The following is a 26,854-nucleotide window of genomic DNA, read 5'->3' as shown; positions in this document are numbered from 1 at the left end:
TCTGAGCCAAACAAAGTCTTTGTTGGGTTTATCATCTGTTTTATTAAAAACACTTATTAAGTTACCTTGAAAGTCAAGGTGAGTGCGTGTCTGCTTGTTCTCCTATCTTTGTGATAACCAGTTTCAGTGTTAGGCCCTTGAAGACTTTATGATTCCATGACTCCATGATTCTGTCTTGGGACAGTCCACCAGTTTTACCCATGCATAATGTCAGCTTGTACAATGACACTGATGATATAGATGGTTTAACAGTCAGAGGGAGTGTCCAACAGTGTCACCATGATTCTTCTTTCCTGTTGAACAGCCCCTTCAGCATTCCAAATAAAGCATATAGTATTAACGCCTTTGAATTACTGGCCATCTAACAACACAGGGTAAAGGCCAAAAACTGCAGTTTGAGGTTGGATCTGAAACTGTAAATTGAAACACTGAGTGTTGTTAGCTAAATTTAAATGATGGATTATCAACAGGCGTAACACTGAGTAAAGTTTTCCCAACATGTATAGCACCATTTTGTCCTAGTGCCCTACTTCCACTATTCTTCTGCTTTTTTTAACATACTACTACATGCTTTTGCCACTTACACCTGAGCACTGCATATGCAACAATAAACTTGCAGGCACCACCATTCATTTAGAGTGACAATTGCACCAGGATACTTTGATACCTGCTACATGCAAAATGTATATAGGTTGGCATGTCTGTATTTGGATTATCTGGGAGTCAGGTGGACTTCTAGGATCATCCTCCACACTGCTTTTTAGGAAACCTGGGGATGACATCACAGAGGGATCCTGATCCTTCAGCCTGCGTTAGCAACATGCTAATGATAATTTGCTAACATCGCTGACTTAGTACTTAGTATGCTAATATCTCAACATGTGTGTTGCTGTTTGCTTGGGTATACCAGCGCTAACATTTTTTTATTAGTTGTTATAGTTGTGTGTATATGTGGATTTGCTAATGTGTTTGTTACACATTAAATTGCTGTTATTTGGCTGCTACCTTGGCTTAGTTTTACCACACCAAAGCACACTCCACAATACTTCCCTGTCCCCCAGATAAGAATAAAAGCACCTCCTCAGAAAAGAAAACACAACAGGAGCTTTTGAGGCTTTTGAGAAACAAAGCTACAGGGATGTGTCCATGAGGCAGGAATGTAAACACCACCTGCACACTCCCTATCTACAGATGCTGTCCTCCTTTAAGGGGGAGGCAGGATGACTTGAAGAGGAGAGGAATATAGAAAACACACTCTTTTTACTTAATTGTCATGTTTGCTATAAGTTTTTTTCTCCCAGTTTTTTTGGCTGAATGATATTTAGTATATCATTCTCACTATAGATGAGCAGTAATCCCAGCTGTAAATGCACACAAGAGAACCTGTCAAGTGAGAGGGAAGTCTGGGTGTCCCTGCTTAGACTGCTGCCCCTGCAACCCAGCCCCGGATAAGCGGTTAAAAATGAATGAATGGATAAAAATGAAAGACACATGGGTGACATGCAATGTGACACTGTTATTTATTTCACACCTGCACTAATAAAGTTCAAAAGGTTGATATGATGAGCCCAAGTAATATTAACTAAAGTAATGTGTTGATTTCACAACCAAGTAAAATAAGAAACAAGAGTTTTGATCATCATCGTTCAGGACCAGATCAGACCAGCGTGCTTTGTTTATGTGGGTGTTTATGTGCTTTTGTAATGTGTTTTTTGTTGTTGTTGTTTTCACGTTATTAATTATTAGTTTAATTGCCCTTGCCAGGCAATCAAAGTCTAGTTATTCACCCTCTTTCTTCTTCTTCTTCTTTTTTATTCTTCTGTAAGTTTTTTGGCGCAGCGTATCTTCAGCATACATTGACCGATTTCAGCTATTCAACTATCAAAATGTTCATCTCACAGAGGACAATCCAGGGTCAACTTCAAGTTTTTTTCAAAAGATTATAGTTTTTCAAATATTAAGCAATTTTAATGTCATCTGCCAAATGTATCTCCTACAAATTTCAAGCTACAGACTCCAGCTTAGTCTTAAAACGCTCATTAGATGCTGCTCTATCAAACTTGTATTCAGAATTTTCTAATTCTGGATCGTTTCCACATGCCAGGCAAGTTGGCTGATTTCAGCCATTCAACTATCAAAATATTTATCTCACAGAGGACATTCCGGGTCAATTCAAGTTTTTGATTCAAAGTTGGAGTGGTTTTTGAGGTCTCCTCTGCTGTTACCATGGTGACAGGCTGACAAACAGAGGCATATACAGAGCCATACAAACAACATACAATCCTTCACATCAGCATTCAAAGCAATGCTTCAGCTGCAGCAATAGGTACAAATTGCAGTGCAGATTACGACGAGTCAATTTCCTTTGCTGATATATCCTGGGATTATATTCTGACAAAGCACTGCTACATGGGCGCAGCGATATCACACTCCACCTGCAATCAGCAATCCCTATAATCTCAGATTTCTGAGCAAGACAGAAGTCTGACTTCAATCTAAGAGAACAAAGTCAGTATACCCAATTTCCCCATTGTGAGACAATAAAGGTTTTCTTAATTCTAATCTTATTCTGATTTTGAACATCAGTCTTCTTTGGCCAGACATCAGTGGTGAGTCAGCGTTTACAGCACAGGCAAAAAGCCTGCCTGCTGTGGAGAAGCGCCGCCTTACAGGATAAACTCAGGGAGACGTGCCCATGACTTGTTTTTCTATTAAACTGCGCGTAAATGTGAATGGAGCCGCCACTTTGTCAACAAGCGTTTTGTCAACAAGCGAGGAAGAGAACAAGAGCCGGGCAGAGTACGCATGCGTCTGAGAGGCTGGATATTATCCCACCTGATGCTGACGTATAATGTGGGAAACGAAACTTAAGCGAGGCAGGCTGTGCCCGGTAGTTGTGAAAGAGCGCAGGCGTCATTTAAAAACTCAGAGAGAGCTGCTGAGAGCTTCCAAGTCAGAGGAGAGCATCGACGTACCTTCACCTGACACCTCCGTGCGCCCCGCGGCACCATGCTGCGCGTCAGGACCACCACGGAGGACGTCGGTTAGTCAGCGATTACAAGGAGGAGCCCACCTGACGGTATTTACGCTAATTCTTCTTCTTCTACTACTGCTAAACCTGCGGCTACTGCTACGATATGACATGTATAATTTATTTTGCTGTTGCAACTAATACTTACTATATGCAAAATATAAGCCTTATTTACTTACTCATTAATTAATTTATAAATTAATTTTTCATTATTTTTAGTATTATTGTATATATGTATTTATGTCTTTATTGTATCAAACATAGTTTTAATGTCGTTTTATTTAACTGAGCCGATACGGCTTCATACTGTGGGTCTGCCCATTGTTTTTCCTGTTCTAAAATGTGCACCTGCGCCATCCTGTGGACATGCTTCGTTCATAAAAACAGACCGTTAGTTTTTGTAGCTCTTCTGTGAATTGAACAGTTTTTTGTGATAGATTTTCTAATTAATGTATCTATATATACATTTATTCAATTTAAATTATTATATTGAAAACAATAACATTTTTTACTGCCCTTATATATTGAACTTTTTTGCACCAGCCCTCATACACTCAGTCTATAAAATCTTAGATTTTAAAATATATTTTCATAATTACATATTTTGCAGATGTCAAATGTGTGAAATTCTGAAAATGTTCAGGTTTTACTTCACATGTAATGAAACACAGAGCGTCCTGTCTCCCAATCAAAAGATCAACGTTCAGTTTGTAGGGCATGACCTCATTTGACCCCTCTTGGGATACCTGGAAATCTGTCTGTCTGTCATGTGCTTCTCTTGGATGTTTGTGTTTCATAACCTTCTGCTGAAATTGTGTCACAACTAGTTTGCTGTGTGAGCTTAAAACCTTATGTGGCACCTGTCCTGCACAAACACTGAGAGTTAAGAAACTGTCATCAATTAGACAATAATATGGAACCAAGACAGATTACTGCCTACTGTTTCACCATTGGACAGCAAAAATAGTCATTTTGTCAGTTAGTGTGTAAAAAGTAAAACATAAGAAACTGCTAGCATAGTCACTGTCTGCTTGTAAAGCTAGCTCTGCATTGACATTCTTTCAACTCAATAAGTTTATTACCTAATTGAATAAGTGAATTTACTACAAGAATGTCTTGATGTTTGCTGCAGTTTTAAATAAACAATAAAAATGCCAAATGTGTCCAACAAAACATCCCCCAGATACAACACGTACTAACATTTACATTACGGAACACATGGGTGTACTGCCCCAGTATGACAAATGATAATGTTTATGCTAATCATCAATCAAAACCTTCAATCTTGAGACATATACAGCCACAAAAGTCCGTGCTGGGAGGTAGGTTGGGGGTGGAGGAGGGTAAAGGTTGCACAGTGAACCTGCACTCAAGAGTTTAGGGTAGCTGTTTTGTTTTCACTTGCAGTTCAGATTAGGCATTAAAAAACATGGTAAGGGTTTAGGTAAAGTTATGGTTTGTCTTAAAACACACAAATTCATAACAAAAAACAAACTCATAAGGAAAAGCGTTCTGATCTGCTGTTGCCATTATCTTGGTGAGAACGGGCTCAAAAAAGCAGACAAGATTAAAGCACAGACAAGGCTCATGGATCGGAGATCTCCGCAGGTTGTATTAGAAATTTCTGATCTGTGAATTATGTTGGTATCTGTACTTGATACCGATAGTGGATCGGATCGACCCTGACCCTACAATGAGCAGCTCACTTTCCAAAGTGAATATACTGAACACATTTGAAACCGCATGTCCTCTGTGTTTGTTTCCAGATACACTGAAGCTCAGGTGGACATTCCACAGACAACGTTCCATTTTTGCATCCAGTTGCTGAATCAGCATTATGAAAGTATCACCATGGCAGCAAGAGGCTCCAAACTGTCTCTTCTTTTATCTACACATGACCTCAAACTTACCTGTGAAAAATGCAGCATTAAGGAGAACGAAATTACGTATAAACTGAAATCAGTCTCCCACCAGTGTGCGCACAATGTCCTGCTATGCAGGACCAAAGGTGGCACCAAATGGAGGCCCATTGGTAGAAGGCCTACATTTCCAAACCCACAGAAGTACATGGCTTGTTGGTACTTTAAGGAAGGCTCTGGCTGCATAACACACAGGAACCGGTGCACATTTGCCAGAAGTGATGAAGAAGCTGTAGTGTGGACGTTTGAAAAGCATCAGGGATTGGACCAGGCATCTCTCCGTAACCTGATAGCTCAGTCTGAACGGGGACTTGATTGGCAAAAAAATGCTGGGCAACTGGGTGACCTCTTGTCAACCCTGGATTTGAAGGCCGTGTGCAACCTGTGCTCTGTCAAGGAGACTGATTTAACATACACAGTTCAGTCAGTTGCACACAAGTGTGGCAGGAATCTGCTTTTAGCCAAAGGCTTAGCATCTGACCGGTGGATGGTAATATCTGAGCGACCTATAGGTGGAAACATAGGCCGAAATGTCCTGTACAAAGTGTGCGATCACTATGTGGAGGGCTCTGGATGCCCACAACATACACCAGTATGCACGTATGCCAAGAGCTTTGAAGAGGCCACTGTATGGAACTTTGCTCGAGAGAAAAAAGTAAACAAAGCCGAGTTAATTAGCCTGCTTGTGACTGAGCTGGAGTCTGTTCCAATAACATCGGAACGTGCAGCTAAGACCATACTCCAACAGTTTTCTGGTGAATTTATGGAGCTGTGCAAGCAATGCTTTCTGGGAAGTCCACAGAAACTTAGCACCAAGAGGTGGAGTGGTACTTGTGCTGCAGCACATCGCTGGGACCCAGTCTTAGTTCATTACCTGTCAGAGAGCAGCAGAAAGCAGATTTACAGCCAGGTTCGCCCTCCTCCCCAAAGCGGTCAGTTCAAGTACTGCAGTCACGTCAAGCAAGGCAAGCCCTGCTGGCACCAGTCTGGCCACTGTCAGTCAGCCCAGAGTGAGGTGGAGATGGCAGTTTGGAAGGCGGAGCACAGCGGGCTCCCTGTTCGCGCTCACCTCCTTCAGATGAGCTCAAGAGAGCAGAAGGAGGCCGGACAGGTCAGCATGTACTGCAAAGTGTGCCTCCTGGGCTTCTCTTCCCCAGAGAGGTTCTATAAGCACTGCTCTTCTTTGGAGCATGCCCAGTTGCTCTCCCAAGATACCACCACTACATGGACGGGACGACAGCCCCCACATAACCGCCGGGCAGATTTTACACTGTGTGAGAGGTAAACAGCACCACTCCCTTATAAATCTTTTACAACCACTGTAGATTCAGGCTGGACAAGTGACATTTTATAATACATTTTAGGAGCAGGCTAACAGAACTAAGTGTTAGAACAATTACTCACATTCAACAACAGTAAAAATGGCATCCTTAAAAAGATCAGAGGGCAGCCTTGAAGCCTTTTTATTCAGTATTTGGAACAGTGGACAAACAAGCAGACGGAGAGTGGTGGCCAGCCACAAATTTACCTACACTATATGGAATTTAAATAAAAACAAAACAAAAAAAACACCAGATTTGGTTCCAGCTTTTTTCCGATTACCTCAGATAATGTATGAAAGACTCCAGACCAATAACTGCTTAGAGAAGGACAACGCCAAAAAGTATGAATAAGGTTTGCATGAGATTGCAAGCCGGTGATACATTTTCAAACAGTTTGGCTAATCGAGATTTTGTATAATAAATGCGAATGTAGTAATTTAAATTGAATGAGGCTGTGCTTTGTGGACCTGTCTCAAGACCTCTGCCCAGACCCTCTCAGGTATCATCATCTGCAAATCCTCCTCCCATAAGGTTCCTATGGAGATAAGAGGATCTGGATGTAGAAGCTGAATTTGGTTATAGATCAGTGAGATTGAGCCTTTAAGAAAGAGAAAAAGTGTTAAGAAAACATCCAGGTCTGAGTCATTGGGCAGGTTGGGAAAAGTAAAAAATGTATTATGGGAAAAACTACGAATCTGAAAAAATGCTGCTTAGGGAGTGCAAATTGGTCAACGAACTGTTGGAAGGAAGCGAAAGTGCCATTAATATATAGATCTTTAAAACTAGTGATGCCGAGATCAGCCCACCGCTTAAAGGCTCCATCCACTAAAGAGGGAGAGAAGAAATGATTAGCAGCAACAGGTATGTAAGCAGAAAAGATTGTAGACCAAAGTAGCGTCTAAATTGGAGACAAATCCGCAGTGTAGTTTTGACAATAATGTTTGTGGTATACAGCGAGGTGGAAGATTGAATAGGAGAATATGCTAAAGCCTTCAAGGATACTGGTCTGGCAGACTGTGCCTCCATGTCCAACCACTTCAAGGGAGGGTCAAAAACTTCATACTGAAGCCAGAACTTCAAACCCCTAATATTAGTGGCCCAAAAGTAAAATCTAAAGGCTGTTCCATACTTCACGAGAACAGAGAACAGAGTAGTGAACGTGTGGATGACTGTCTGCAATAATACATCCCGTCTCCCGGTGTTTAACATGATAAAATTGCAAAAACAAACAAAAACGCATCGGGATTGTTCTCATACCAGTTTAATAATGCTGCGTGCTGGAGTTCAAACTCTTTAGAGCTGGTGCTGTAATCTTTTCCAGTCTGATGAGTGGCAACAACTGTTTGTATAAATGTCCTTAGATTATGTCATTATACACTTCCACAAACACATGTTGTGAAGATCAGACTTTCATAGATCACTGTTGTTTCAGTAAAACAAGGCACTCGCTGACATCTGAACAGATGGATTCTAATTTGGCCTTCAAATAAACAGCTAATCCTTTTTTCACTCATTTAATATTGGATTTAAAATTGAATAACAAAGTGAAATATTTCTGTTTCATCTGTTTGATTAGGTCTCTCTTTCCACTCTCAGGACTTGTGTGACAATAAGCTGATGTTTTTGTTGATATTTATGCAGAAATTGTTCACACACTTTCAGCAGCACAGTTATACATCTGCCTCATGTGAGGAAAGAGAAGTATGCAATGGGACAGGATATACAGAGTGATAACCTTTCACACACATCCTCATCACCCTTTCTTCCTTCCTACAGCTTGGCTCCTTCACACTTTTGTAGCAATTTCTAAGAAATTGCATCATGGCATTTCTGAGATATTGCTCATGTTCACGTTCTGGGGGGAAAAAGTTTCCTAAAATCACAGTAACTTTCTGCCTTGAGCCACAGTGGATGTTGTTTTGACTGATGCGTTGTCATTTTGCCATTTTGTTTTTTCATAGACTAAAAACATGCGAGTACGGTAACAACTGTCCGAAAGCTCATTCTGAGGCAGAGCTGCAGGAGTGGGTGATGCGTGCAGTGGAAGAACAGGAGATCAGGCACAACATGGAGGACCAGGGCCTTTCTTCCTACAATATGAGGCTCTTGGAGGAATACAAAAACAGCAGCAATGAAGTGTACATTGTGAGTATGAGGTTCCACGTTCTGTGTTATTGTCATTCGTATTTGGCAGAAGTTTGTTATCGCATACACACAAATAAATATTTTGATTATTTAATAATAATTCCTTTACCCACTGAACAGATCTCTGAACAAGTGGACGATGTCAGCATCTCTTGTGATCAAGATCTAACTGTGGAGTGTAAAGAGATGAATGTGACACTGAAGTGGAACTTTGAAGTTGAGACTGAGGTAAGATTTTGAACAATTGAAAAGTGTGAAGAAGTTGAGCTTTATATAGACACAGCTGTATTACATGGGCTTACATTTCACATTTCCAATCCCTTGAAGTATCACTGTGAAGGATTTACAGAGGTGTGTGACCATAGATGAAATTAAGAATGAGGCAAGAATAGGCAACATAATGACCACTGACAGGTAAAATGAATAACACTGATTATCGGTTAGTGGGTGAAATATATTAGGCAGCAAGTGAACAGTTTGTCCTCAAAGTTGATGTGTTAAAAGGAAGAAAAATAGGAAAGCACAGGGTTTGGGTGAGTTTGATAAGAGCCAAATAGTCATGAGTAGACAACTGGGTCAGAGTATCTCCAAAACTGCATCTCTTGTGGGGCATTCCTGGTCTGCAGTGGTCAGTACCTATCAAACTAGTCCAAGGAAAGAACAATGGTGACAGGCTCATTGATACATGTTGGGAGCAAAGGCTGGATGGATTTTTTTCCTTGCCCTGTGTTTTAAATGCATATCACCAGGACTGCTTGTGACACATTATGCTACTGTCCGACCTTACTCCTGTGACTTCCATATGCTATACCGCTTGAGCTGATTTGCTTTATCATGTTTATAATAAAAACTTTATTTACATAAACATAACTACTTGTTGGCCTATCTATCTGAAATTTGATTCTGCCAACCTGAAATCTAGTAAATCCTGTTCATTGGTAAGGGCACCCACATGTTCAAGATTTCTCTCTAAGGAAAAGTGTTTCAAATGGGCTGTATCCAGGCTGATATAAATGTGAGTGAAGGATTGCTGCCAATCATTGTTCTTAGCCTGTGCTTCAACAAATGGTATTATTAAATCCTTATATCCTTAAATCCTACATATTTACTGTCTAATTACCAGTTTTGTGTGTATACAGAGACAGCTTGTGCATGTGGCACTGCTAAAGCAAGAACCAGGTGCTTCCTTCACCCTTGGTGACAGCAGTTCTGAGCCCTGCATTTACCTTTCTGGAAAAAACTTCCTCACCGATGACATGACATATGACATCACCGTGTCTTTCACGTCCATCAACCCGGGCCTGTACGAACAGTGGCTTGTGCTAGATTTCAACATGAGGCCAGTGCTTCTGAAGAAACTCAAAGTAAGAGCAGGCCTACCCCCTGACCACACTGACGAACCAACCGCGAACCATGGGGCCACCTTTCAAACAGCAGAGCGCTGGCACAGAGGGAACAGAGTGATCATCCCAAGTTCATTCAGGAAGGAAGAAAGGGAGGACCTGTTAAAGGAGTACAAGCCTCCGCAGATAAGCTTACTGTATAAGGCTTCACACAACAGCCAAAAACCTCTGAGCAAAGAGAACTACAAAGAAAGGATGCACCAGTTTCTCTACAATGAAGAGCTTACAGTGGAGCAGGTTGTTTCAAGGTAAGATGCTTATGTTTATCTGTTTTATCATGTTCGGCGCTAGATATGAAATCACAGATTTTTTTTTCTTATTTGCTTTAGACTAAACGTTTGCGGAACGATCACAGCAATGGAGGCGCTGTTCGACACATACTCTGGCTTGGAGGTGGCTCCTGGCGGGGAACTTTTTTGTACCGTCTCCATTCCTTGTAACCTTACAGTAGATAGCTTTGAAGGAAGGTTACTAAAACGGAGCATCCAGTGTGCCCTGATAGCCCCTGTGGATTCAAATGGACCCAACTCCAAGGTCTATGAAGCCAGCATTCTGCAACACAAATTGAAGGAGAACCAAGTGTTTTTGCAGCTGTCTAAACAGTGCTGCTCTGATCTTGGACTGAAAAACAAGGAATCATATGAAATGGAGCTACAGTTTCAGCTGAACCGCTACAGTTTCTGCACCATGCACAAGGCCGTGGATGTCCTTCCTGATACGAGCAGAGTGCTACCGGACCTTAGAAACTGTGTGGTCCCTGCCAATAACACCACCTACGAGAAGCTGAACGCGAAGCAGCAGTCGGCAATTAACTTTATCACAGGGAATACCAGCGTCACTAAGTCTGTGGCACCGCTCCTCATTTATGGACCATTTGGAACTGGGAAAACATTCACCCTTGCTACAGCAGCCAGAGAGCTCTGTAAGCAACCTCACAACAAAGTGCTAATCTGCACCTATACTAACAGGTACTATCACTGTTACTAAGCACCACATCTGTAACTGACCAATACTTAGGTGGAATAATATTCTAGTATTAATAAATATCTACTTCTCAGAGGCAGACACAGGTTACTCATCAAAGGGGAAAAGTTCACTTGTCTCTTCTACTGATGACATAGGCGCTGACTCCCAGGAGTGCTGAAAGGGACAAGTCTAAACACATTCTTCATACTCTGTATATGTGCAGTGCTAATGTCACATTAGAAAATCGATAACATAAACAGCTAAACATTCATATAGAGTATCTTAGTGGATTAGCTCTCGAAACAGTAGAATAACCATATAACACATTTCTTCAAATTGAATTGGAAAGCATAATCAATGTCTAACTAGCTAATGTTAGGCTATCTAGCATGTAGCAAGTTGCCACCTTTAAAGTAGTTATGGGAATAGCATGCTCAAGGTCCGAAATCACCCGCCACTCACTATATAAATTGTTTTGTACTGCTATCCAAATGTCTACTAAGAATATATATACTGTATGGTGTACTAAATGTATCCCACAATGCATCACAGAAACTAGCATAAAACCAAACTCGTGACTACATAAACAGTACTTTCCACTGTGCATTAGATTAGATGACAGGGTGATTTCGGACAGTTACAGTCCCACACTCTGCTGCTGCACCTCTCACTCGCTTTTTTTAGTTCCACCTCCTAACCAATAATAGTTTGGAAACTTGAGGTAATTCACACACTACAGTATATGCAGTTTGTCTGCATTGTATTCAGTAAACATGATTGATTTATATAAACCTGATATTTCTGTGATAAGCCAATGTTGTTGTTATTGGTGTTCATATAAGACTAACTAACTGTACTGTACTTGTTCAGTTCTGCAGATCTGTATGTCAGAGAACACCTCCATCCATTCATCAACAAGAAGGATGATACACTGAGGCCAATTCGTATCAAAGCGAACAAGCAAGGGGCAGCACTGGCTGCTACAGATAAGATTACTTTAAAATACTGTTTTTTTTCAGATGGACACTGTTTTTCTTCTGCCTACAAAAACCTTCTTGAGCACCACAATATAGTGATAACTACCACATCCATGGCGAGGTATATTCAAGACCTAAAACTCACAAAGGGATACTTCACCCATATTCTGATTGATGAAGCCTCTCAGATGCTAGAGTGTGAGGCCTTGATGGCCCTTGGTCTTGCTGGACCAAACACCAGAGTTGTTTTAGCTGGAGATCACATGCAAATGGGACCCAGGCTTTTCTCAGTGGCTGATCACAATCGTTCAAATCACACACTCCTTACCCGCTTGTTCCACTACTATCAGGGCCAAAACTGTGACGCAGCCCAGAACAGCAGAATCATCTTCAGTGAAAACTACCGCTCAACCAAAGAAATTGTCGAGTTTGTGTCCACCCATTTCTATGTTGGTAAAAATGATGTAATCAAAGCTTCAGGAAGTATTCCAGGTCCTGAAAATGGCCATGCCTTAAAGTTTTACCATGTTAGGGGAGAGTGCTGCTTGGAAACTGGATCAATGACTTGGTATAATATTCAAGAGGCTGCCAAAGTGGTTGAAGCAGTGAAACACATCCTGGATTACTGGCCGCCTAACTGGGGATCTAGGGACCAAACATCAATCTGTGTTCTGTCAGAGGAATGTCAGGTAAAAACATTTTATTTTTTGATCCAATTGTCATAAAAATGTTAATCAATGTTGAGGACACATTGGCCAGAGTTGTAACAATTAAATAATTCTAATGTTTTTTATGGTTTATAGGTGCGAAAAATCAGGACAGTGCTTGCAAGAAAGAACCTTGGTGAAGTCTGCGTTCAGACTCTGGCAAATGTGCAAGGTAATTTATTTTATTGCTCCAGATAGTTACACCTGGTTCACACTGCATCTGATGTGCCATGCAGTGCCATAAAGTATTAAAAAGCACCTCAATGCATACATTCAGGTGCTGATTTTATTGAGTACTCTGGTGTTTTTTTGCTTCTTAGCTTAGACTGTATATAAAGATTGATGACATTGCTTTACCTCCACTCATTTTTAAAAAATATAACATGCAATCTTGGAACTATAGTCTGTGCAGTATATGTCAATAGATGAGGGCATATCATCACTGTTCTGCCCTTCTGTCATGAGCCAAATTTTTGAATAGCTAAGCTAAATTAGCTGCTGACCATGACATTATTTCGTCTATTTTTAGCAAGTTTAGTTTAGTTTAAATACTAGCTAACAAACCATAAACCATCTCTGGGAAATATTCTGTAGTTTATACTTTTTTTGGGGGGGGGGGGGTCAGTGTTCCATCTACTAACATGGAGGAGGTAGAGTTTAGGTAGTAGTTTGCCCTGGCTGCAGGCTAATGTGTCCCTGGGCAAGACACTGTACAATTTGTAGTTAGATTCACATATGACACATGAATCACTGCAGAGACTCACTGCATTTCCACAACCAGTATGAACCTAGCACTAAACTCAACTGTAAAAAAAAAATATTGCCCTTTATTATATATTGTTCACACAATCAAACTCTTGTCATGTGTCAACAGGCAAACAGTTCCGGGCAGTCATTATCACAGCTGTGCAAACACGTGACAGCCTAGAAACATCTCATCTACCTGGCCTGGGGCTGTTCAATGATGCCCGTGTGTTAAACACTGCCATGACCAGGGCTCAGTCTCAAGTGGTTGTAATCGGAGATGCTGCTGCACTCTGTTGCTATGGGAAGTGCTCAGGAATCTGGAAGAGTTTCATAAACCACTGCATTAGCAACAACAATGTAGTACCTCAATATTTCACCAGAGATTTCTTTGAAAAAGATGTTACAGAAACTGTGAGATTTCAGAAGTCTGAACGTGAGGATGAGAGTGACGCTTTAAGCGATGCCATTCTTAGTGAGTTGAAAGAGGAGCTGACAAAAGAGTATAGTTCTGTTGAAGACACTTTGGAATTTGAAGACTTCAGTCACCAAGAGTCAAGAGCATCTGCATCAATTCATGCTGACACAAATGTTTTGGAGCTGTGTAAAAAACAACCAGAGGCCTTTGGGCAAGGAAAGATGTTGAAGGAGTCATATAAGAGAGGTTATGTTATACCATTTCTTAACCCCACCAGGCCTATCTACATCACAGGAATGGCAAACATGGGTCAGGCCTTTACTGGAGATGAAGTGGTTGTACAAGCAGGAAGAGTGATCAATATCACCAAGGAGTCAGAATCAGCCCGCATCCTTCCATGCCTGCTTGAGGAAGAGGATCACAGCAGACGAAATCCGAATCCTGAGAGCAAATTTGTCAAAAGGTTGATGATTCCCCTGACAAAAACGGAGCAAAAAATACGTATTCTGATTCACAAGAAAAGACGCAACTTTCTTCCAATATGGGAAAAATGTTTTGGACAGTGGATGGTTGCAACAACAATACGTCTTGATGAAAACCTGAGACAGAATAATGTGTTTATGGTGCAAGTGATAAGCTGGAAAAAATGCTATCATTTTCCTTTGGGTTATGTCACAGAGATTCTCCCAATTGGACAGTCTTTGGCCAGTGGACTGATGATCCTGGGTGAAGAATTCAAGGTTCCACACAATAAATACCATGCAGACACAAATTTCTGGGCAGATGAAGATGGGATGCATAGACTGGACATATCAGACTGTGACTCAATCACTTTTACTGTGGATCCCCCAGGATCAAACGATTTGGATGATGCCATCAGTGTCAGAGAAATCGGAGACCGATATGAGCTAGGAATCCATATTGCAGATGTGGCAAGTTTCGTGAGTCCAGACAGTCAATTGGATATGGATGCAAAAGAATGTGGTGCTACATTCTACTGCAGTCAGGAGAAATCCATCCATCCTATCCATATGCTTCCCCCCAACTTGAGCACTGGATGCTTCAGTCTTTTGGAAGGTAAAAAACGCAGAGTGATCTCATTGATGTTCATGGTAGAAAAGGAAACAAACAAAATAATTGGAGAGCCCACATTTCAGCTTTCTATGATCAAGTCTAACAGGCAGCTAACATATGACGAGGCAGAAGACATCATCACAGAGCGATACACAGAGCCCAGATTTGACACAGTAGAGTACTGTGTCACAGTGGCTTATCATTTTGCACAAGTTCAAAGGAGGATCAGACTGGAACAGGAATGGGCCTATGCTCAGACCGATGATGACAGACTGCCTGGAAGGCGCAAAGCCCATTTGATGATTGAGGAGCTAAGCGTGTTATTCAACAGTCGTGTAGCTGAGACTTTGATCAGTTCTGACAGAGCCAGACTTGTCACACCCTTGAGGTGTCAGGCAAGACCAAGTCCTGAGAAGTTAGAAGAATTCAAAGAGAAATGTGAAGAACTGATACCATTGTCTTTTCATCTGAGGCACAAAGTTGACCATGAGGTAAAATCCCCAAGCTTTAAAAACTTCAGCATTCTCACAAACGTTTGGGAAGATATCCAGGCAGCTGCCAGAGCAGATGACATAGACAAGATGGTGGACCTAGTCGCTGCAGATGACATCCATCCTCTGCTCCAGCCAGTCATTGATCAGTTCAGAAAGTGCTCTGGCAAATCTTACATCATCCGCTCAAACTCCTGTGATGAAGCAAGGGTTGGACATTACTCTTTGAACTTAGATTCCTACACACAGGCATCTTCACCGATACGGCGGTATATGGATATCATCTTGCAGAGACACATGCACTCCTTCATATGTGACAGGGATGTCCAATACACTCGAACACAGATCACAGATTTGTGTAATCTATTTGATCAAAAGCTCAAGAAATCAAAGGAGTATGAACAAAAGGCTGAGCAGATCGCCTATGCAGTTAGCACAATAAAACAAAGTGCCTCAAAGCTAGGCTTCATTGTTTGTGCAGATACTGACGGAGAAAGTTTTGCAGTGTCTTTTCCTTTTAACAAGAACATATTTTCTGTGAGTTTACCAATTATGTACAAAGATCTACAATTAGAAGACCAACCTCTGCACGATACAAACACTCACAGTGTCACCCTTAAATGGAGTAAGCGGATCTATGCAACTGATACAGTTCAGAGAAAACAAATCCACCAAGAGCTGAAAAGGATGCCAGACTGTGGTCCCTGCATTGAACTTCCATTGACAACATGGAAAGCTATTATTGAGGCCATTGAAGAAGAAGATTTCAATCATGCAAAGGATCTTATAATTCATGCTGAGACAATACAACTGATGTGGCAACAGTCTTCTGAGATTCCTCATACCCTGACACATGCATGCACCTCTGAAGAACTAGAGGTACTGAAGGAACAAAGTAACCATTATGTTGACATTCAACTCCAGTTCCAGCCAGGTGACACCCTTCAGGTCCAAATTACCTCAGAGGTGAAAAGAGGTTATCAAGTGCCCATTGTTCAGTTGGTGCAAATCAAACCAAAGTTTGAGATTTGCGTGGACCATGTCCACAGCCCAATCATGTGCTTCTCCAGAGCTGCAGATGATCCATCAAGGACTTCTTACAGTGACACGAATGAGTATGTACGGATCTGGAAACCAATATGTGAGATGGAATCTGCTGCCACTGCTGTGAGTGAGAGTGAGAACATCATCATCGAGAACCTGGTGGTGAACTTTAATCGAGTGCGGGAAGGCGAACTGAGAGGAAGCTTCTACTTACCTGCTGAGTGGATCGAGAACTGGGTCATTGAATTCAACCTTGCAAAGTGTTTGCTATGCATACGGAAAAGAGGTCTAAAGTTGACTTCGACCTTGGAACATTCCGCAGTAGTTGACCCAACCGAGTACACCTGGGTGGCCCATGGTGTTACAAGCACAGTAGAAAAACAAAAAAATGACAACAATGGAACTAAAGTGGAGTTCTATGTCAATCACTTGCCAATGAAGAACATTCCCCCAAGTGTTTTTCAGAAAAACACTTGTTTCACAGTTGAAATAGTCCCAAAGCTTCTGCCTGACATGTAAGTTCAACAGCTTTCTAACTTTTTATCTCTTGCTTCTTTACACTATTATCCATTTATTCATTTGTTCTGGTAGCCGGAAAGAACAGGCTGTGGTCAACATTCCACGGGCATGTGAACTTGTCCAAGCAATAGCCCTTGGAAAACACATTCCAAGACAGGGTATGTTTGTCAGTCATATTAAACATTCATAGATCCTACTTATGCATACATTGTAATTAATTTAAAGCCTTGCCCATTCTGTCTTTGCAGTAACATCACAATGGTGTACAGTAAAGAATCAAATACCAAATGAACTTCCAGATCTTAACCCAAGCCAGCGTGATGCCGTGGATAAAGCTTTAAATACCAACTTCACCCTTATACAGGGACCACCAGGTAAGTGTAAAATAGTCAAACCATGGTACTTCATATTTGCTGTAAAGGTTTTAACTAGTTTTATCATTTGTTACATAGGAACTGGAAAGACAGTGGTAGGTGTGTACATAGTGTTGCGTTACTTTGAGGAGAACAATAAGAGCCAAAGGAAATGTGTTGACTCAATGGACAAAAACAAGAAAGAAGTCATTCTCTACTGCGGTCCATCCAACAAGTCTGTTGATGTAGTAGCAGGTAAGTAATCAACTAGTTGCTGAAATCTTTCCTACCTTTGTTTTTGTTGTACAAACCATGTTGTGATGTGTATTTTACTGTTGTAACACAGAGTACCTGGTAAAATTTAAGGACCGCTTAAGGCCCCTCAGGGTCTACAGCCAACAAGTGGAGATGCTTGAATATCCTTATCCAGATGGCACCCTTCAGTTTTCCCGGAGGACACTCCGACAAGATTGTTCCAAACCAGAGCTCAGGTATTTGTAATTATACCAGCTTATGAGACTGGGTTCCATCAATATTAATTAATGCTGAACACCTTTTTATGAATTCAGGAGCATCACTCTACATCACCGCATGCGAGAGAAAGAAAACATTTATTCAGAGGAAATAAAGGCTTTTGACCAACGCATTCGACTTGCTCTCAACAAAGGCAAACAGCTGACTCCTGAGGAGGTGAAAACGTAAGTTCAGATGCACTATTGTGAAATGTCATTAAAAGGATAAATCATGACCAAAAAGATTACAACAAACGCAGTAAAAAATGTAGCTGGTTGAAATGTTAGAAGAAAAATGATGTATTGTAATTTTGGTTTTGAATGCATTGTAAAATACATTTTCAATTGATTAACTTGTTCTTGGCAAGGGTGGCATAGTGAGAACCTGGGTAAGGTCTTTCTGTGTGGAGTTTGCATGGTGTCCTCTTGCCTGCATGGGTTTTCTCCTGGTACTCCAAATGTAAAAGAATGCTGTATATTTGACCTGCATTGACTGTTTTTCCCCCAGATACAAAAAACTTCTAAAAAAAGCTCGGGAATATGAGCTTCAACGGCATAATATCATCCTGTGCACATGCGCACAGTCTTCCAGCCCAAGCATTACTGAGACTGTCAGTGCACGTCAGATCCTTATTGACGAATGTGCAATGGCCACTGAACCCCAGTCCATGATCCCATTGGTCTGCAACAGGCCAGAAAAGGTATTTATTGAGTATCTTGTTAAAACCTCTACATTGGACACAAAGACAATCCTCCCTTACTGCTGAAAGCCACCAGCTCACTGATCTCTGGCTATGTGTGTAATGTGTGTGTCTACATGATTTTAAAAAGTCATCTGATTTTGGTGCGTTACAAATACAAGCAAATACAAGCTCAGACAAATATCATAACTTTGATTTTTTTCACTGTGCCATTATTTATATAGCAAAAATAAAGCCAAAAAGAAAAAAAAACACTTTCAACACTAAGTACACCTCATGATTCAGTAGTATGTAGTTCTATTTTTAGCAGCAATAACTTGAAGTATTGGTGTATGACTTTATCTGTTACATTGCTGTGGATTAATTTAGGTCCATTCTTTTTCACAACATTGCTTCATTGGATTTTTTGGACATTCCCGTCCTCTTAATGTCCCAGCACAGCAAACAAACTGTACTTGTCCAGTCTTCTTCTAATTGTGCTGTCACATTAACACTGAGCATGCTCAGTAAGGTCTGTAGGCTCTGACATGTAGCTCTTGGGGTTTTTGTGTATTTCCCTGATCTTGTGGTGAATTAGCTGGGCTGTCCACTCCTGTGAAGATTGACAGCAGTTGAATGTTTTCACTTGTGAATAATCTTTCTCACAGTAGAACATTGAACTCCAAATAGTTTGAAATGGTTTTATAAGTCTTTCCAGATTGATGTGCAGCAACAGTTGCTTCTCTAACACCATTGTTTATGTCTTTCTCTCTTGTCAATGTGTTAACACACACCTGAATGTTCCAGAGCAGCAAACTGTCAAAACGTCTGTTTTTTTAGAGGTCTGTACACAAGCTGATGATCAATTCATCAAGGACTGATGATCAGCAGCACCTGCTGCAGCTCACCTACGTAAATCCTGGGGAAGCTGTTAGAGAGGACACAATATTGAAGACATTTTTTCTTTTTGGGTTAATGTTTTATAAATAAATAATGGCACAGTGAAGTAACTTTTTTTTATCCATCTGAGGTTGTTTTTGGCTAGTACAAACACTAACAGATGATCAATCAGATGATTTTGTAACATGTTTTTACACAAAGACATAGAATTAAAGGAGGGCTAAAGTTGAAACATGACTGTAATCCTGTAGATGTGAATCCAGCGATCATGTATGAACAGCAAACTTTTAAAGTTGCAGAACCATGGACGTCACTAGGGTTCACAGATACTGGGGGCTTAGCTCCCTGAGAGAGTTGAATAATGAAGCTGTGCTAAATCAAAGGAGCACTGTTTACTTTGAGCGTCTGAGAGCGATATCTCCCCTGTTCACCCAGATCATCTTCCAGTAAGAAATAGAAGTGTATAACAGGGGTTTACAGAATGACGCACTTTCGCGCTGAGATAACGGTCCGCTACGCGTCTATTATTGCATCCAGAGCTGCTTTTCAGATGTGTCGACGACTCAGCTAGTCAGGGGAGATACTTCTCTTGTCTTCATGAGACATCTTTGATGTACTACGTCAGAGGCACAAGGCTCTACAATTGGATATTTGAGTTATATGTAATATAAATATGGCTAGCGACTTCCACGTGCAGAACACAGACAGAGAAAGTACAAGGCTTTGGTGGGATAGATTAATTTATTTTTTATATTTTTCAAACTAGCAAGGCTCACTTGATGGTTGAACTTGTCATTATGTGTCGTTCATTGTCTTACTATCTTACAATATGACTTTCAGATTGTTCTGATTGGTGACCACAAACAGCTGCGCCCTATTGTGAGGAATGTGCAAGTGAAAAAACTCGGAATGGCCATGTCTTTGTTTGAACGCTATATTCCTCATAAGAACAGGGCAGTCATGCTGAACATCCAGTACAGAATGGTGAGAACATTTAATGTTATATAAAAATGTTGTGTGTTTTGTGCAGTAAAATCCAAAAGCCTTAGGTCATATGAAATGTATGTCATAATAAAGGTGCATATTCTTCAAGTTTCAAGCAGAACATTGAACACTAGCGCTACAATACTTACTGTACTCATATTATACTGCCACATGCCTGTGCTTAGGATTTGAAATTTTTGCCAATAATTATTATCTGTTGTTACAGCACAAGGATATATGTGAATTCCCATCCAATGAATTCTATGAAGGACAGCTTCAAACTGGGGTGCAAAGGCCAAACAGCGTCCTGCGAGTTGACGACAAGGTGATGCCAATAGTTTTTGGGGATGTCATCGGACAGACCATCAGCCTGGTTGTCAGCACAGCCAAGGGCAACGAGAACTCCAAAGCAAACAAGGAAGAGAGAGACACAGTGGTACTGTATTCAACACTCTTTCCTTTGTGATTCCAAAGTAGAGATTTCTAAAGGGTGCTACTGAACTAATCGTGTCACGGTTTCATGTTCTGGTTCTCTTGCAGATTGCCATTGCTGAAAAGCTAGTGACAATAGGCAAAATTAAAGAGGAGAGCATTGCGATTCTCTCACCTTATAATGCCCAAGTCTCAGAAATCAAGACTGAGCTGAAAAAGAAGAAGATGAATAAAATTACAGTTACCACAATCACAAAAAGTCAAGGTAAGGAGTATATCTCTGTTACACATCCTTTACTCAGTTAAGACCACCACACCAAAGTGGAAACATTTTCCATAGTTCAAGTGCATAAATTGTTCCTCTTGCCCCATCGGGTGCGTTTGAGACGTGTTATGGCTGAGCTGCATCAAATTGCACAAGATTGAGCTGGCAGGAAGTCAGTCAGCAGAGAGAGTCAACAACAAAACAACATAATATGATGCAGTCTATGTTGCTGTAACAACCATAGATTGTATGTACAGAAGGATGATTTTAGGTCGGCCCTTTTGCACAAAAGCGAGGAAACAAACCATCATCTTGAAGCCAGATTCTGCACAGCAGAGGACAAGACGTGCAGCAGTATCACTGTTGTTCCTTTAAAGCAAGTAGATTGGCTGCTGAAACATAAATTACCAAAATGGAACAGTGGACAAAAATGACCATAACAAAACATCACAGTTACAGTTAGGCTTAGTATTATGTCTGTATCCAATGTGTATATGTTTACATTCACTTTCTATTTAACCTGCAGATAGCTAGCTGTGTCTCCTATTGTAACATTATTGCGGATTGAGTATTGCAAACAGCCAGTTAAGGATTAGCCCGATTAGTCTTAGTAGTAGCTACTCTGTTATCCACTCACGGCAGATTCTTCTACATTAATTCAACTGGGAAGCTGCACACCAAGGGGGCAGATTCTTTGCTTACTAATACAATTCACCCTCACAAGGGCAATCAATATCTATTGATGCATACACATTTCTGCAAAAACTCAGAAAAACCTTGATGGCTCAATCGTGGCACGTTTTGTCTTGCAGGAAGCGAATGGCGCTACATCCTCATATCTACAGTGTGCTCTCTACCACATAATGAAATTGAGAGTGAACCAGACAGAGCATGGCTGTCCAAACATCTGGGCTTTGTGGGGGATCCCAACCAGACAAATGTGGCCATCACCAGGGCCAAGGAAGGACTGTGCATCATCGGTGAGATACTGGAGTCTATCTCTTATTTCACTTTTTGCACACTCGCAGGTCTGCTCCAGAAAGATCATGTCAGGGTAAACTGTGACATGATCTTTCTGGAGCAGACCTGCGCAAAGTACGGCCTGCGGGCCACACCCGGCCCGCTTGCGTCTTTAATGCGGCCCACGGACCGCGCGCACAATATTAAAAGTCAGCTGTTGAGCAGGGCATTAGCGGTAACATCTTTCCAACACTCCTTGTCTCTTCCACGCCGCTGTACTGCGCAATCCCATCTACTCTCTGGAGAGACACGGTCGTGCTCTGTACACTTTAAAAATGCTGCGCGACTATGCTGCAATGTACGGTAAAGCACACAGAAACTCTACGGCACATTCTGATGTTACCGCGGTGCTGCAGCCGACATATTTCCTTGCCATCTGCTCTTAAAAAGCACAACTCTGGGATTTGCTACTTTAACTTTTACTTTAACTCTAATGGTTTTCTTCTGTAAACATATCTTTACATCATCTGTGCTGCTCTGCACTGTGTGTGTGTTTCAACATACAACCAGAACACACTAAGAGTAGACATGGACACACAGAGAGGACAGAGGAGTAACCAGTAAATAAATGACAGCAAAAGATTCTTACAGTGATGAAAATGTAACAGGAGCATATTTATAAAGGTAGATACTGTGCCAGTGGTCTCCAATTTATATGATTATTTATGAAAGAATGCGGCCCTTTGCTTTTCTTATGGATGTGTATGTGACCCTCGCAAAAAAATAATTGCCCAACCCTGTTCTGGAGTGAGTAGTCTCTCTGTTTCTGTCTCTTACGCATATAGCAGGATACCACCACCATGCTTCACTGTAAAGAGGGTTTTAGCAGGTTATGAGGAGTCGTTTTGACTACTAGTCATAGGGTTTGGAATTCTGCTTAAACAGTTTAAGTTTGTCTTTTCTTTTTCACCTTTCACCCAAGGTTGTCAAGTAAACTGTACTTTTTGTGTATGTTTACCACCTGAGTGTTAGTAGTAAAGCAGATTTAGTCTAAACGCAGTAAAGTGGTGAAGCTATATAACAGCTAGCTGGTCCTGCTAAGATTGCTCATTTACTAGGTAATTTTACCATTAGCAAGATACTTTCTGATTGCATAATAGTAATCCTTTGGCCACTAAATTAGCTGGTTTGTCATCTCCAAATTTAGCTTGCTACAACCATACAGGGCCGGCTACCTGTAATGTAGGTGCACCACAACAATTTACAATTACAATTTACAGTGTAGAACATTATAGGTGTTTGCAAACATTAGGTCAAGCAATTATGTGGCTTTGGCATTATCTGCTTAGTGCTTTACTGAAGATAATGCAGACCGAGTAAGCTAGACTGAACCAGCTAGCCGTAAGTAAGTCACAATTACTATGCAGACAGGTTTAATGGCCAGTTTAGCTCCAGGAAGTTTGGATGAATTTGATACATTCTGTTATATTGGCTCTGCATTAGCAAGCAAGCCATCATCATTCAGCCACACATTTTCAGTGAGCACATACCTTTGGAGTCATTTCCATTGACAATGATACACAGGCTGTTTTACATTAGTAACATGTAACATTCAAATTCTTGCCTTGCATGCACTATAACTTGACATGTCACATCATTCTCATCGTTTTTTTTCTAATCATAATGTAAAATAGCTGCATCTGTTTAAAATGTAATCTACAACAAAACATGCGAAAAATAAAGTGATCTGAATACTCTTTTAAGCAAAGCCTTATAACGTGTGTCTTCTCTGTTAAAGGGAACCAAGCATTGCTCAGGCGCAGTCCAACTTGGAACCATCTCCTGAATCACTACACTCGTAACAACGCAGTTGCAGATGCAGAGAAGATATCAGTGCAATGTGCCAGTGCACTGTACCAACTCTGACTGTCTATCTGCCTATGAAAGTCATCACACATTCAGGGAAAACATGGATTTTTTTGCTCTGATTTACATATACTTTTTACATTAATGAATTTGTAAATGGAAAGTCTTACTCTTATAAGTCTTACAACTGGTGTGAAGTTTTTATAGCTAGATGTGATCATTTATTTCCAGAAGATTCAAATGTTTTTTTGTATTTTGTTTGAAACTCCATTTTTTGTATTGTAGTCACAAGAGCCACAAGTGCTAATGTCATCTGTGAGATGGCAGCTCTTATTGTTTATATCATTTAACTCAGGGGTGTCAAACTCAAATTGATCGGGGGCCACTCTGGACCTTGTCTTCTACGAAGGGACCACTTTTTTTTTGTTTTTTTATTGGGGGGGATCTGATTTTAGCCTGTAAATCTCTCTTTAAGTCCATTGCAGATATGGCAAACAACTTATGATTGACCAAATAATACTGTCTGCTGTAACCTAAAGTAAACAATAGTTTCCTCCCAACTTCTCTTTGTTAGGTTGAATCTAACATCAATTAAACATCAGACACACACACATGAGACAAAAGTCAGTGCCACAGATGAACTAAGACAAATTATATACCGTAAATTAATAACTTCCATACCGATAAAGTTTCTTTGCACATCAGGCAGGATTGTTTCCACCAAACTCCCTCAAAATATACTGCTGTGTCCGTCTTTGAAACTGTGGTCACCATCCACTTTCCTTTTCGGTTTGAAACACCTTTATTGTTCACAGCCGTACAACAACGGCCTGAGTAATTGCGCCTACCTTTGATCTTTGCCGATTTGTTGCTTCACACAATAAATCATTTTTACTGACATTTACAAAAAAAGATTAAGGCTGAATTTTGGACATCTTGGATACAACATTGCAGCGGATCGGATTTGGCCTGCGAGCCTTGGTTTGACACGTGTGATATAACTCATGTTTTTGCAGACATGTAGGGAGGCTAGCCTTAACACTGCCTTACCTTTTAGAGAGCCCGACCTTTTTTTATCAATGAATTCTTATGAAGTTATTTTAGGTAATTTTTAAAATTTTAATATTGTATTTTCAGGGATTTGGCTGTGTGACAATTTCATCATGTATTAGCCTACATTGTTATTGGATGATCGTTTTTAGTAAATATTTGTACAAATAGCCTACATAAAAACATAAAATACACTTGCTGTTTTTTATTTGTTTCAGCTACTTTTAAATGAAGGTTTTTATATTTTGTTTTTTCCTCTTTGGTTTTGTAGTTCTGTTAATAAGCACAAGGGGGCACCTGTGTGAATGTAATGACAAATAATGCTGGCATAGACCAGCACACGACTGGCCTATTTTCTATGTTTCCATTCACATTAGTCTCCATTTTTTGTGTTTTACTGTTTTTGATCGATCATTTTAAGAATAAGGTTTTGTAACATTAAAAACTATTCATTCCCATATATATACATATATCCTAGATATACACTGCTCAAAAAAATAAAGGGAACACATAAAGAACTCAATGTAACTCCAAGTCAGTCTCACTTCTGTTAAATCAGCCTGTCCAGTTAGGACGCAACACTGATTGTGAATCAGTTTCAGCTGCTGTGCAAATGAAACAGACAACAGGTGGAAATGAGAGGCAATTATCAAGACAACCCCTATAAAGGAGAGGCTCTGCAGGTGCTGAGATACCAGGAGACAGGCCACCAGGAGACGTGGAGGAGGCCATATGAGGGCAACAATCCAGCAGCAGGATCGCTACCTCCTCCTTTGTGCAAGGAGGAACAGGAGGAGCACTGCCAGAGCCCTGCAACATGACCTCCAGCAGGCCACTTATATGCATGTTTCTGCTCAAACTGTCAGAAACTCCATGAGGGTGGTATGAGGGCCCGACGTCCACAAGTGGGGCTTGTCCTTACAACCCAACACTGTGCAGGGTGATTGGCATTTGCCAGAGAACACCAAGATTCGCAGATTCGCCATTGGCGCCCTGTGCTCTTCACAGATGAGAGCAGGTTCACACTGAGCACATGTGACAGACGTGACAGAGTCTGGAGACACCGTGGAAAACCTTCTGCTGCCTGTAACATCCTCCAGCATGAACGGTTTGGTGGTGGGTCAGTAATAGTGTGGGGAGGCATTTCTTTGGAGGGCCACACAGCCCTCCATGTGCTAGCCAGAGGTACCCTGACTGCCATTAGGTACCGGGATGAGATCCTCAGATCCATTGTGAGACCATAAGTTGGTGCAGTGGGCCCTGGGTTCCTTCTGATGCATGACAATGCTAGGCCTCATGTGGCTGAAGTGTGTCAGCAGTTCCTGCATGATGAAAGCATTGATGCTATGGACTGGCCTGCCCATTCCCCAGACCTGAATCCAATTGAGCACATCTGGGACATCATGTCTCCTTCCATCCACCAACGCCAAGTTGTACCACAGACTGTCCAAGAGTCGACTGAAGCTTTAATAAAGGTCTGGGAGGAGATCCCTCAGGAGAGCATAGAATAGAATAGAATAGAATAGAATATGCTTTATTCATCCGAAGCTGGGAAATTTAACTGTTGCAGCAGAAAAGTACAGTCACTCAAGCATACCAAAGAATAAAAAAACATACCTCTAACAGTCAAAATTAAACAGTATAAACATTATTTACAGCAAGATATAAAAAAATAAACGTAGGTGCAGAAGCAAAAAATGTGCAGTTGTGTGCTGTTGGTCCTCCAGCTCAGGCTGCGATGGTCACTCCCAGGTACTTATACTCCTGCACCCTCTCCACATCCTTACCCAGGATGCAAAGGGGCTGCGATGTTGTTTCCTTCTTCCTGAGTCAATCACCATCTCTCTGGTCTTGTCTACATTAAGCAGCAGGCGATTCCCTCCAGCCCACTCCACAAATGTGTCCACCAGCCCCCTGTACTCCTCCTCCCGTCCACCACTTATACACCCCACACCTGCAGTCATCAGAAAACTTCTGTAAGTAACATGACTCTGAGTTGTACTGAAAGTCTGAGGTGTATAAGGTGAACAGGAATGGAGAAAGCACAGTGCCCTGTGGGGCTCCTACACCACTCATCACCGTATCAGACAGG

General features: G+C 41.1%; 1 protein-coding gene across 2 annotated transcripts; it reads left to right on the top strand.

The window, feature by feature from the left end:
- Window positions 1-2,896: 2,896 nt before the first annotated feature.
- Window positions 2,897-25,224, top strand: LOC114436791 (helicase with zinc finger domain 2-like). Of its 2 annotated transcripts, XM_028407241.1 has the most exons (20): window positions 2,897-3,079; window positions 4,798-6,231; window positions 8,234-8,417; window positions 8,538-8,645; window positions 9,557-10,068; window positions 10,150-10,788; window positions 11,657-12,452; window positions 12,567-12,642; window positions 13,345-16,756; window positions 16,833-16,918; window positions 17,009-17,134; window positions 17,213-17,368; window positions 17,460-17,604; window positions 17,683-17,811; window positions 18,134-18,326; window positions 20,046-20,189; window positions 20,416-20,625; window positions 20,730-20,886; window positions 21,699-21,866; window positions 23,645-25,224. In XM_028407241.1, the coding sequence occupies exons 2-20, from the start codon at window positions 4,883-4,885 to the stop codon at window positions 23,770-23,772; spliced, it is 8,718 nt and encodes a 2,905-aa protein (XP_028263042.1). In that variant the 5' UTR covers window positions 2,897-3,079; window positions 4,798-4,882; the 3' UTR covers window positions 23,773-25,224. The 2 variants fall into 2 exon arrangements, with proteins under 2 accessions (XP_028263042.1, XP_028263043.1); XM_028407242.1 differs by lacking the exon at window positions 4,798-6,231 and having other exon boundaries at window positions 2,900-3,079.
- Window positions 25,225-26,854: the final 1,630 nt, after the last annotated feature.

The sequence above is a fragment of the Parambassis ranga genome, chromosome 5 (genome assembly GCF_900634625.1).
Source record: "Parambassis ranga chromosome 5, fParRan2.1, whole genome shotgun sequence".
NCBI classification, from domain to species: domain Eukaryota; kingdom Metazoa; phylum Chordata; class Actinopteri; family Ambassidae; genus Parambassis; species Parambassis ranga.
This window is presented reverse-complemented; position numbering and strand designations above follow the sequence as displayed.